The sequence below is a fragment of the Macrotis lagotis genome, chromosome 2 (genome assembly GCF_037893015.1).
Source record: "Macrotis lagotis isolate mMagLag1 chromosome 2, bilby.v1.9.chrom.fasta, whole genome shotgun sequence".
Taxonomy (NCBI): Eukaryota; Metazoa; Chordata; class Mammalia; order Peramelemorphia; family Peramelidae; genus Macrotis; species Macrotis lagotis.
Window position 1 is genome coordinate 341,659,921 of NC_133659.1, and position 13,333 is coordinate 341,673,253.

The 13,333-nt window shown below is 48.8% G+C and overlaps 1 protein-coding gene across 2 annotated transcripts in view; it reads right to left on the minus strand.

The window, feature by feature from the left end:
• TBC1D22A (TBC1 domain family member 22A) overlaps positions 1 to 13,333 on the minus strand; it is a 357,164-nt gene that overhangs the window by 21,791 nt on the left and 322,040 nt on the right. For both annotated transcript variants that reach the window (XM_074227261.1, XM_074227262.1), the window contains exon 13: positions 1 to 9,521. This exon is cut by the window's left edge. In XM_074227261.1, coding sequence (XP_074083362.1) covers positions 9,393 to 9,521 — 129 coding nt within the window. In that variant the 3' untranslated portion in view covers positions 1 to 9,392. The remainder of the gene's footprint in view (positions 9,522 to 13,333) is intronic.

The following is a 13,333-nucleotide window of genomic DNA, read 5'->3' on the forward strand; positions in this document are numbered from 1 at the left end:
TCTTCTTCCATCCTTTCTCCAATCTCTTCCGGCTCAAAGCACTTGCTCTACCATACTGGCAAAGACCCCAGCTTTGGGCTCCCACTCACTGGGACACTCTCTCCTTTCAAGTCCATTAGATTTCTTGCCTTTGTAGGTTGGCAGGTCCAACCAGAACTGCACTCCAGCACTGAATTTTAAACCCTCCTCACTTACCCCACAGCTAGGGGCAGAGGAGAACCTAGGGTCTGAGTGACCAGCACCAACCCTCCATGCTTTCCCTCTTCCATTCATTCCTTCACCATCAAATATCTTCTTGGAAACCACTCTGTGCACAAGATTCTGGGTGATAAAAAGCAACATGTTAAAAATAACACCTCCTGGGACTCTGCCCTATGAAAACCACTTCTTAAAAATCCAACTTGAAGTCACCTTCCTCTATGGAGACTTCCTCTCACTAACAAACCTATACAGGGCTCAGTCTGGTCTTTACAATTTATAAAGCAATCTTTCATCCATCAGCCCAGGTAGGGCTCCCAGCAGCTCCACACAGGAAGCCATAAAAACTGTCATTTCCTCCATTTTAGAGATACGCAAACCAAATATCAGAAGAAGGGACAAAGTTCTGAGACAGTGTTACACAACTGGTTACTGGACAACTAACTGAAACTCTTGCCTATGCTCAGTGATGTTTCTAGTACAACAAATGGTTCTATTGCCCGGGCCTCAGTTTCCTCACATGTAAAATTCAAGCTAGGTTCCATCATGCTGTTAGGAATGAGTCTTGCAAAGACACATTATATTATTTCCTTTTTATGCCATTCTTAAAGGAAAAATGGCCAAGAAAGTGGCTAACAGCCCCAGGTAGAAGTCTGTTCCAGATACTGTCTGGAAGAGGGAGGATGATGGGCTAACCAAGAGTGCTTCTGTTTTAAACTCACTGTGCATAACTTGTTTGTTGAACCCCCAGTGAACTTCATCAAAGTGGAAGGGAGACACAGAAGAGGAAGCCCCATCCAGTAGCATCGTGGACAGCGTCCCATCCACCTGCTGGGAAGAAACCATTACAGAGCAAAAGGGGGAGACTCCTATGTCCCATCTTTCCAGCATACAAATGAGGACCCTGAGGGCCAGAGAAGGAACCGTCCAAGGTCGCCCAGGTAGGAAGGGGCAGAGTGACCCCTTAGTAGGGATGGACCAGCAACTGTAATGGGAGCTTCCATAGGCTTCCAGGCTTCAAAGCACCTGGCTTCTGAGAACCCTATGAGGAGGGCAGCACAGGGGAATGTCCTTACCTTGACTTTAGGAATATACACTTAGCAAAGTTCCTGGCTCATCTGAGGCTCTTAACAAATGGTTATTGATTGATAGACTGATTGATGAGACGAGATTAGAAGGGTTCAGTGATTCAGGATCACACAACTGATAAATGTCTGAGCCAAGACTGACCTGGGTCTATTGGCTTCCAAACTCTTCCATCTTTCTACGATCCCCTGATGCCAGTAATATGCCTTGGCTTGTGGGGGACACAAGTGACCTTTGGCAGCTGGTTTCTCCTCTAAAAGCTTCCACCTTCTCATACACAGACATGAAGCTAGATATACAAGGCCTCTTTTGGCTCTCTCCTTGCTCTAATGTCCTTTCCAGCACCAACATTATAAGTTCTCAAATGCCTCCCAGCTTTGACATCCCCTGATCTCAGGCCCTCCCAGCTCTGAGGTGAGGACCCCTTTAATCAACAGGACTGAGGTCATGCCACAGTGATGGGGAATTTCCGGCTAAGTCTAATTAAAGCCAAATGATGTCTCTGTCTAGGACTCTATCTAGTATAGAATTTTTCATAGGATCTGGACCAAGCCAAAGAACATTCTGATTCCTCTGGCACTCCCAGATGCCTCTGCACCACAGATGTGACAATGCTTTTTGGTTTTCATTAAATCAAGGGGTTTAAAATAGCACAGGCCTTGCCCCTTGAATCGAATGTGGAAGGCAGTTTGAAATCAGCTTTCTCTCCTGTTTGCCCTAACATAATTAACACCAAGCGCAAAAGTCTTTCTCCAAAATCACTACTTTGTATCCTTTTTAATTAGACCTTTGAAGCCTTTAATTTAAAAAGGAGGAAAGGCAGCATCTGTCTACATCAGTGCCAGGGTTCAGAGCCATCTCCAACTGTCTGCAGCTGCTTCCTCGGTGGAAATGGGGTTTCACACTCATTAATTGGTGTCATTAACAGACTTCTTCGCCCTCCCCGAAAGTGAGCTCCTCAGTCCAGGGGTCCTGGGCTGGCTGAGGAAGGAGTGAGGATGGGGCACCTTGGACATTCCTCACAAAGTCCAGGGCTCCTGATATCTCTGCTCCCTCTCTACCAGGGAAGGGACATCTCCTCTCCCTACATAAATCCATTGACCTCACAGAATTTCAGAAATGAAGTGCTCCCAAGCAGGATTCCCCAGTTCCTTCAACCAGTCCCCCACTAACCTTGGCCTGAGGGACTTGAAGCTTTTCCTCCTTCCAAACACCCTGCATATCTACAACTGTATCATCCTGACCTGAGCTTTGTCCAAACCACATCGGGTTTTGTGACTGGTGCCACCCTAATGTGGAACAGTCTGCTTGGGCAGGCAGTGGGTTCCCCCTCACCAGCGATGATTTTTGGTCTAGTCTGCTTTCAACTACAAAGTCGAGAGGTAAAAGGTGAAGAGCTGTGTGTGAGGAACAGCCGCAGTGCCAGAAGGACTGGCTTATTTGTCTGTGGAAAGGTATGTTAGCAAATTGGAAAGGTAGCAAGTGGCCAGGGGATGAAGAGATTTAAATGCCAGACAGGCCATAGGAAACCACCAGAGTTTGTTGAGTAGGGGAAAGGAGGTGCCATAATTAGAAGCACAATTAAAGAAAATAACTTCAGCAGTTGTATAGATGACTGGTTGGAGGTGGGGAACAGAATACTTGAGTCAGGAAGACCAATTAGAAGGCTATTGACCTAGGCCAGGAGTAAGGTGATAAGGGTGTCATTTAGGGTGGTGTTGTGGGGATAGGTAGAAACAACTGATGATTGGCAATGTGGAGAAAGAGATCAAATGAGGAGGCAAGGATGAACCCAAGACTGTTAGCCTGGTGACAGGAAAGCTGGTGATCCACTAGGCAGAAACAAGAAAATTCACAATAGCAGAGAGATTAGGGGGAGATTAGATGTTGTAGACATGGGGCATCAGAGGTATCTACAGGGGACATGGGAGAAAATGAACCACAGAAGAGAGAAGGGCTGGATATAGAGACCTGGGCATCATGATCTAATGAGATCTACAAGGGAGATGGGATAGTGGGGAGAAAGGGCAGATGACAGAGCTTTGGGAGACATTAGAGCTGGTGGGAGTGACAGATACAGATACAGCAGGAGGGCCAAAGGACCAGCTGGACAGCTAGGAGAAAACGAGAGCAGCGACTTAAAAACTGAAAGACGAGAGAGTGTCCAAGAGCAGAAGGTGATTGACAGTGTCAAAGGCTGCAGGAGGGCAAGAAGGATGAAGATGGAAAAAAGACCATTAGATTTGGCCTTGAAGAAAGATCACTGTTCATTTGGATAGGGCAATTTCAGTGAATGATAAAACTGGAAGCCAGACTGCAGACAGTTTAGAAGTTAGTGAGAGGAGGGACATAGAGACACGTAGAGTAGATGGCTTTTCTTTTTTTTAAATCAAATTAATCAAAAGTTTTTCTATTTTGCTGATTTTTTCATGAAACCAATTCTACGTTTTATCTATTACCTCAATGATTTTTCTTACTTTCAATTTTATTAATATCTGCTTTGATTTTCAGGATTTTTAATATGGTGCTGAATTGGATATTTTTAGTTTATTCTTTTTTCAACGTTTTTAGTTGCATGCTCAATTCATCGATCTGCCCTTTCTCTATCTTATCAATATAAGCATTTAGAGACAGACATTTTCCCCTAAGTCCTACTTTGGTTGCATCCCATAAATTTTGTTGTTGTTTCATTATTGTCATTCTCTGATGAAATTATTGTTTCTGTGATTTTTTCTGTGACTCACTTAGACTTTAGGATTATTTGGTTTCTAATTAATTCTTAATTTATCTTGTCATGACTCTTTATTAAGTGAAATGTTTATTGCATCATGATCTGAAAATGATGCCTTTGTAGATAGATTTCTCAAAGCATTTAGCTTAGAAAAAGGAGATATGGGAGAGTCATAACAAGGAAGGTCACATTGAGTGGGGACTTTTTGATGAGGGAAGAGACAAGGGCATGTTTGATGGCAATACTGAAGGAGTCAGTAGATAGGAAGAGGTACATCAGAAAGAGTTAAAATTAAGGTGGAGATAGTCTTCTGGAGAGAGCTGAAGGAGATAGGTTCAAGGGTGCCTGTACAGGAGTTGGTCTTGGCAAGGAGAAGGGCTGTGTCTTCAACTGAGATGAGAGTGGAAATAGTGAAAGGAAGATAGCTGAGTGAAGTGAGTCAAGGAGGGAGGAAAAATTTCCGGTGTACAGTCTGATTTTCTTTTTTGGTGAAGCTGAGAAGGGGGCATTCTACAGGTGGCTTGAGGAGAGGTTTGGAAGAGCCAAAGAGAATTACTTAAGGAGTAGGACTGTTTTGCTAAAATAAGGGCCTATTTGAGATCACATAATTGAGATTTGTATTAGAGCCAGACAGCATGGTTTTGTGACTTCCTCCAGCTGAGTTGAGCAGTACATGAACAGGAGGGAAGGAAGGTGGGAATAATTCAGGGTTGGAGCTTGGGAAGATGTGATGGGGGAAGAGATTCAAGAGGACAGAATAGAGTTGAACTGGTTCATTGAAGGATCAAAATGAGATAATATAGAAAACTGAAGTGTGGTGGGATTGGAGATGACCATGTGGACTAGATCAAGGGTAGGAGTCAGAGAACAAGAGATGGAATGATAAAGGATGATCACATCAAGGGATATGAATCATGAAGAGGTGGATACAACTAAAACAAAAGAGATTTTGAGTTTTTAAAGATAGTGGTGAAAGGAAATATGGCAAGATCAAGAAATGGCCTAGGGTGATAAAGAATGGGCCATGGGAATCCTCATCAGTGGTTGAGAAACTGGAGAATGAGGGTATTTTCAAAGGAAAATTAGCATGCAAGTTGAAGGCCCCCAAAATAAGGACATTGGGATAGTGAAGAGTCTGTGAGGCAGGCATTGGGCTAATGAAGGATGGAGTCTATCCTGGGGATCCATAGCTAATGGACAGAAGGAGAGACCATGGAGTGATGAGAGGGGCAACCTAGAAGGAACGAACCATAAGAAGTGGAGGTAATGGATTGATGCTGGAGAGGAGCCATGGAGAACAGTATTCTGACCCACTGGGATTGGTAATAGTGTATGAGGGAAGGTACATCCAGTATCGGAAAAGTGGTCTTTGATGCAATGCTATGGGGAAAGGTGTCAGTGAGAGCCAAAAAGCATAGGAAAAAGAGAGGAGGAGGTCTGAGATAAGAGGAAGTTTGATCTTTATGGAGTTCCAGAGTGTCATGGACCCAGCTCTGGACCTTGGCCACCTAAGAGCTAGGAGATGCCTGGGGGTGTGAACCCACCCACATGGGTGCTGGGAACGCCCCAGTAACAGGAGTGGCTCCGCCTGTGAGGGAGGAACAGGGGAGGAGATCGGGGGAGGAGCTGAGGACTATAAAAGGGATGGAGTTGAGGAAGACAAGAGCCATTTTTTGCTGCTATGTAAGCAATAAAGACCTGCTTGTTAGACTGCTACCAGGTGCTCTGTCCAGTTATTGCCCTCCGTCCCCAAGGAGGGTCTGTGACCTCCGAAGACCTGGGAAAGGTATGTATGCAGGTGAAGGCTCGGGATAGGTCCCCGAGCACCAGAGGACACGGGGGAGGGGCAGAAGATCTGGAGTGGGACTTCAGAGTAGGGTTGAGGGTGGACACCTCAGGGAGGGACTGAACAGCTCAAGTCGAGTGGGGGAGTTGTCACTGGGATAGAGTGAGGGAGGTTGGGAGGATGCTAACTACTGAATGAGTCCACACAGAGTCCCAGAGGGTGGGAGAGGTATCACTGATGAAAACAGGTGATTCAATCTTTCAAGGCTTTTTTCTCCCCATAAAACTCATGCTGGCAAAGCTGAGCTACTGCAGATGTGGACCTCTGGATGGGCAGCAGATGGTCTGAGACAATGGCCCGAATCTCTCAAACTTGCTCTGGCTAATGATCTGAGACAGGGCCAGGAGAGTGAGCAAAGGCCACCTCCATGCTCAGACTGAATAGCATTTTGCACCCAAGTCAGGCCTGCTTCTGAAACGGAGAATCTGATTCTGGTTCATGTGATAAAGAGCTCTAGGATCAAACCTTGAAGCACACCCAAATCAGGAGGGAAGAGCTTGGCATCCATTCAAGCTCTGCGTCCATGGCAGGAGATGGGATGGTCTGGTTGGAGCGGACGGCACACATCTGCCTCTGGTCCGTCTCAGGACAGAGGCCCAGCAGAAGAGACCAGAGGGCCAGCAGGGCAGCTTCTACTCCAACATCACGGATGATGTCCTTGTTCCTTGAAGCCTTCCAGAGACTTGAACCTCAGTGCTCAAGAAGGTCATAAGGCCTCAAGTTCCTAGAGGGTGCATAAGGCTTCTATTTGCCTTTGCAACCACCCTTCTCCCTTCCCACACCTGCTACTGTGGTTCTGTTGTCTGGGACCAATGAGAAGAAGACACCCCGTGGTTTCTAGACCACCATCTTGGTCTCCATCCTCTGGAAACTGCTGGGCTCAGAGGCTCCTTAGGGAATGCCAACATTGAGAGGGAAGGGTTTTAGGGTCATCTAACCCAACTTCTTAATACAAGAGAAAAATAGGCAATTAGGTCAAGGTCACACAGTCAAGACAGTCCTTGTTCTGCTTTAGTTTCCTTCTGCAGACTGCTCTGCCTGAGTTCCTCCCTCACACTGTGCAGCTGAGACTCTAGAACCTTCTTCCAATAGGGTCCACTCCTCTGCTCTTTATCCCGGGTCTATTCAAATACTGAGGCTCAGAAGACTTCTCTGCATATTTAAAACTGAACTTTTATCACATAAGCTTCTACCACACTGTATCTGAGACATGAACTTTGGACAGGTCTACACAGACTCAAAGAATAACAATGCCAAGTCCCCTGCATGTTACTAAAACTGCTCTGCTGTTGGGGACCTGCCTGGGTGGCCCTGCCTCAGTTTCCTCATCTACAAATTAAGGGAGGTGGGCTGGATGACTGTCCAAATCCTCCCAGCTCTGAGGCCTAGAATTTATGAAATCTGTCCTAGAAGACCCCCCCCCCAGCCCATGACTACATGTCCTTTCTCTGATCCTTGGCATGCAAAGAGCTCAGGCCTACCCTCCCCTTTAATCCTGGGCGGGGGGGTCTTATTGGAGTAGGGACCTCGTGAAGTCCTTCAGCAGCTTCCCTGGCCCCAGGTCACACTCCTGCCCCTCATTTGTAGAAGGGCATTGTGGTAGTGCCAGGGGAGGCACTGATACCACCACTAGGGTCCTGGATGGTCATAGGGGTGAGACCTAGAAGTCCTCAGAGATTGGCAGGGTCATGACCCTCAAATCTACAGATGGAGAAACTGAGGCACATAGACTTGTCCAAGCATTCCCCGCTTCTCCTCATCCATGCTCTGGATCCTATGCTCTCTACCAGGCTGTCCTCTTTTTTTAAAAATCTTTACAAAATAACACATGCTTTTCCAAAGGCTCCCATGCCCTGTCCTGTGTCCCTGCCCATTCACTGGAGAAAATGTAGGCAGGGTGGCACCAGGGACATGCAGGGATACTGGGGGAGGCTCACTGTTTTGCAGACTCTGGAGATGACAAACAGACACACACACATCAGTTAGGCCCAATATGATGTTTCTGGTAAATCTTGAAGACACTCGGATTGGAGCCAAAGGGAAGGTGGAGGCTCCTCCCTGCAGCGGGTGTGGTGTCAGCCATGCCACCAGCCAGGACACTCTCCCCACTGGCTGGGTGTCTGGGGGTGTCCCATTTCTCAACGAGTGGCCATTCCTGGGTCAAGGGGGAGGCTTTCATTTTGTTCCACATACTGTCCCTGGGTAGGGTGAATGACAGGTCCTAGTTCTAAAACTGTTCTCCCTGCCTGCCATGTCTCCCCCTTTCTGGAGGGAGGCTGGGCTCTGTCATTGGCTCCTTCTGGGAAACAATAGAAATAAGAGAAGTTTTCACAATTTCAGGAAGCTAAAAAGTTGGGGTATGGGGAGGTGGAACCAGACCACCTCACCTCCCTGGGCCAGTGGTCCCAGAGGAGCTGGAGAGGAAGAGCATCAGGGTCTCGATTTGGATCCTAACTGTGCCCTCCCCCTGCTCAGCTGTTTACTTCTGAGACAGATAACACAGGAGGAGGATGGCGAGGCCCTGCGGCAGCACCCTGAGCACGATGACCCCAGAGGGGTCTGAGAGCAGGGAGGAGTGGGAGCCACCTGGCCTACTCTGGTTTCCCCAGACCTGGGCGATCCTTTAACGTGAACTTTCACACTCGACTTGAACCCCTCCGCTGAGGTCTGGCCCCTGGGCCTTCTGTCCTTCAGGAAGGGGAAACCATGTCTGCATTAGCCAGGGGGTTCAGGCCCCCAGAGCCCACAGGGTTCACAACACATTCCATTGTTGGGTTTTTAAATTTTCATTTACTTTTAGTAGAATAGAATTTTCCAGTTTGAAAATACATCTACTACAGAGCCAACAAAAGCAAGCGCTCCCAAGGGGATTCTAAGCAACAATCTCTCCTGGCGGCCTCAATTTCCCTCAAAATGGTGCTCCTTCCCCCATCCTGTGAGTGTTCTCTGGGCCCTGGGGGAGGGGGGCTATAGTGGGTTTGGCAAAGAGACATCGGCCTGAAAAGAACTCAAGGAGGGAGGATGGGGGACCCCCATCGGGGAAGAAGGAGCTCCAGATGCCTCCTGGGGGCTGATACAGGCCCACCTGCCGGCACTTGGCCTGAAAAGCTCAATAGGGGGTGGGGCCACCCTGAGGCTGGCCTCAGACGGGGCTTCCGCACGGGAGGTCACGCTAGGATGTATCCGTCTCTCTCTCTCTTTGGTAGGTCAGGATCCCCCTTATTCTCTGGTGCAAGAAGTGAGACTCTCTAAGCTGTGTCTACCCGGGCTGAGGTTGAGTGCTTTCTAGTGCGTTCTAGGCAGGAGGATGCCTCCCTCAGCGGACCGCCTTTCTCTTGGCCCAGGGAGGCCTGATCCCTGGACAGGTTTCCAAGTGAGCGCCTCTCCTCGGCCAGCATAGACAACGGCCCTATGCGCACTTTACAAAAGTATGCCACAATTAGTAAGGAAGTCGGGAAATGTGCAAACCAGAACGAAAAGTGTGTTACTCCAGAACAAGCCCGGGGAGCATCCCTCCTGGCCCTTGTGGGCTCATTTCTTATAGTGATTCGGAGCATCGGCAAAGGCGAACTTGAGGCGGTAAGCCTCAGCTAGGAGAACGCTGACTTCTTCATTTCCCCAGTGGGCCGTAGGCAAGTTCTGGAGGAAGATGAGCAGCTCCTAACAAAGAGAGAGGACAAGACCGTTAACAGAGGCAATGGGGGCATCAGAGGGTGCCGGCCCTCAGTGGACTGATGTCTAGTCACAGACGCAGCCAGCAGGCAAGACTGGGCATCAGAGCCACACTAGTGATAATGATGATGGTGGGGGTGGGAATGGACCTTTAGAAAGCCCTTCATGCTTGGCAAGGATCTTTGAACACCTCACCTCCTTGGTGGTGCCTGGAGTGGATTTCTTCCAGGACACAGCTTTGGACAGAGGCCTGGAGAGAATGGGCAGCACTCAGTGGGTTCTATTCTGCCCAGTCTGATGGGGTCAGCCCTGCCCAGAGAGCCCAGGGACCCAGGTCCACCCACTTCCGGTCCTGCTTCCAAACTACCTGGGTCAGCTTTGGAGGTTCTACTGCAGGGCTAGAAATCTCATTCATGAAGGACCCACTGGGTGCAAGGTAAGTTCTGAGCCCTGGGAAGACAAGTGCCAGACAACTCACAAGGAGCTCAGCACTGCTGCCAGCCGGCCAAAGTGGGGCTGGGGGAGATCAGAGGGAGTGGGTCATCCACACCAGGAAGGCTTTTGGAAGGGGCATCGGAGGTGAGTGGGAAGCCCCAGAGAGGTGGGCTTGTCATTCAAAGACTACTTCTGGGTCTGAGGGGCTTCCTGGCTGCAGTATGGAGCCGACAGCAAGGCAAGGAGCTGGCGTTTTAAGGTTTCTAAAGTACCTTACCAATATTTTTCATTTAAACCTCACAAACCTGTAAGGCAGGTGTGTAATTATTCCCATTTTTACAGATGTAGAAACTGAGGCAGACAGAAGATAAGTGACTTATCCAGGGTCACAATGAGGTATCTTAGGCTGAATTTGAACTCAGGTGTTCCGGACTCCAGGGTCAGACCCTGTCCCTTGCTCTGGGTCACAGACCCAAATAAGCTCTCTTGCTCTTTTCTCAGAGCCCTTTGCTGGGTTTCACCTTTACACCTGTCACAAGGACCCCTTCAATCTAGTGTCCTCACAGAAAGGTCAGCCTACTGTACTACCACCCAAGATGGGGAAATGTGGCATGAGGAAGGGATCCCAGTGTTTAGGCCTCTTAAGACCCTCCCAGCTCTGGGATTTTATGAGCTCTGGGGTCCACTCAAGGGGGAGGACAACACTTACCACCCCCTAGTACACCTGGAACTTTCTAGGTATTAAATGGACATCCTCCTCCCCTCCCCTTCATCACCACCCTCTTCCTCCTCCTCCTCCTCCTCCTCCTCCTCCTCCTCCTCCTCCTCCTCCTCCCAGGCTAGTGATCTCCAACTGAATTGAACACAAATTCAATGTGATGAATCCTCTCTAATTGTAACTCCAATGAGCTTCATGTCAGCTCCTCCTCCCTTCCCACTCCCTATGACAAGGCCTTTTAACTGAAATCAGGGAACCAATTTTGCCAGCCCAGAGCCCCTTGGCCTTTCCCCATTAGCTCCAATTTTTAGCTCTGGCCATCAATAGATACTTTTGGTTTTATTTTAATTCACTTGAGCTTCTGTCCATGTGAGGAGGGCAACACCAGCCCCGGCTGACCCCCCCCCGACCCCCCCCCCCGATGACTGATCACATCACACACCCCCATTTCAGAATCTCACCCCCTGGAGGGGGAGCAGACGTGTCCAGCCCTGCCTGGTCAGCTTCAGGGCAGACACAGAAGCATCTCAGAGCTGACCTTTAAAGAGAAGAATGCATGCTTGGGGTCAGTTTTCCAACAAAAGCCCTCCCATAACCACACACTAGGAAGAAGACAATAACCAACCTCAGACCCAAGGGCACGGGCAGCCGGAGACATCACGGCAAGTCCCAGACCCGCTCTCGGCACCTGCACCCCCTCCCAGTCTCCAGATTGGGCTGGGCTCTTGCAGCTCCCAATCCTCAGCCCTCCTGAAATCTTGCCTTAACTATGAAACTGTTATGCAGCATAAGCAACCCTTGGGGGAGGGAGGGAGCTGGGGGTGTGTGATAGTGCCATCATAGTGGTCAATTAGCATTTAGAGAGATCTCAGCCCTTCCTAAAAATCTGAGCTGTTCAGGGTGGGAGCCTCCCCCTGCCTTCTCCCCAAGGGGGCCGCCTCGTCCTACTGTCTCTGCATTAGGCCACCAGCTCCATGAAGGTACAGCCTGGTTTTCTGCCATCCTGCTTCCTCAGTACATCACCCAAGGCCTGGCAAAGAACAAGCGCAATCCCCAGCTAACGGGAAGGTTTGCAAAGAGCTTGCCATAGGATCCCAATCACCTGTGAGGGAGTGGCTGTGACCATCCCCGTTTACCAGGAAAAAGCATCAGGCCGTCCTGCTTACTCCTGAGGCTTACTCCTTTATTTAAGGCTCATGACTAACTGAGTTGACCACTCAGCAGTCCACCAACTCACAGAGCCCAACTCTTTCATTGCCTCCTCATGTTCAAGATGAGGGAAAGCACTGGGGAGTCAAACTCAGTTCCTCCCACTAACTAGTGTGCCCTGTGACCAGAGGGAGACCTGGAAGGTAAATTGTGTCAGAGACGGGGATAAAGCAAAGTGTAGTCGAGGGTGAAAGATCATGACGACTCACTCTGCACTGTTTTACAAGGAAGGAGATATTTTAATGTGATTTCCGGCTCCAGTCACTCTCGGGTCAGGTTTTCTTTCCTGTTCCAGCCTAGAGGATGACTCCATTTCTGAATGGAGTCTCTGCTGACCCAGTCTCATTGCTAGATGTCTCCACTTGCCTGCCCAGATCTGAAACTCCAAACGTCCTAAACAAAAAATCATCTTTCCCCAAATCCTCCCCTCCTAGCTGCCCTATCATGAGAGAGAGCACCCCATCCTCCTGGGCCTCCAGTGTCCCCACCTAGAAGTCATCCTGGACTGCTCACTATCTCTCACTCCCCTGATCCTCTGCAGCAACTTTTCAATATGCCCCTTCTCTCCTCCGACCCTGTTCCATCCTGAGGCATACCCTCGTGCCAGGAGGTCTGCCCACCTCGAATCTCTGCCCTCCAGTTCATCCTCCACTGAGCCATCAAAGGAGGTTTCTAGCATGAAGACCTGGCCACATCATTCCCCCCTCATCAACAAACCCCTGAAGGAACAGATGCAACCTCCATTGTTTGGCATTCAGTGCTCTGCAGAATTCTCTCCTCTCTCTCCAGCCTTCTTACCCAACTTCTTTTCCTCCATATCCTTTTTGATCCCATTACCCCAGCTCCCCCATCTCTTGGCCATCCCCCAGGCCCAGAATGCTTTTCCTCTTTTGTACTTATAACCCCGGCTTCTTTCAAATAACAATTAAAATTCCACCTTCCTCAGAAAGCCTTCTCCAGCTCCCTTAATTTGAGGACTTTTTCTTTATGAAAAGCTCCTTTTGACCCTTTCTATAGCTTGTTTTGATGTTGTGGGCCCTGCCCATTAAATTGTAAGCTTCTTAGGGGCGGCTAGGTGGCGCAGTGGATAAAGCACCGGCCTCAGAGTCAGGAGTACCTGGGTTCAAATCCGGTCTCAGACACTTAATAATTACCTAGCTGTGTTGGCCTTGGGCAAGCCACTTAACCCCATTTGCCTTGCCAAAAAACCTAAAAAAAAAAAAAAAATTGTAAGCTTCTTGAGGGCAGGGATTCCCCAAAGCTTTGTCATTTTTATTTTAAGTTTCTGTTTACTTACTGACCATGAGGGGTCTGAGGAGGCAATAAGGAAGAACTTTCCAACATGAGGACTGTCAGACATGGCCAACCATGCATCCGTGTGTGAGTCACACCAACACTGCCTACTCCAAGAAGGAGCTACCATGTCAGTGTTGGCCTT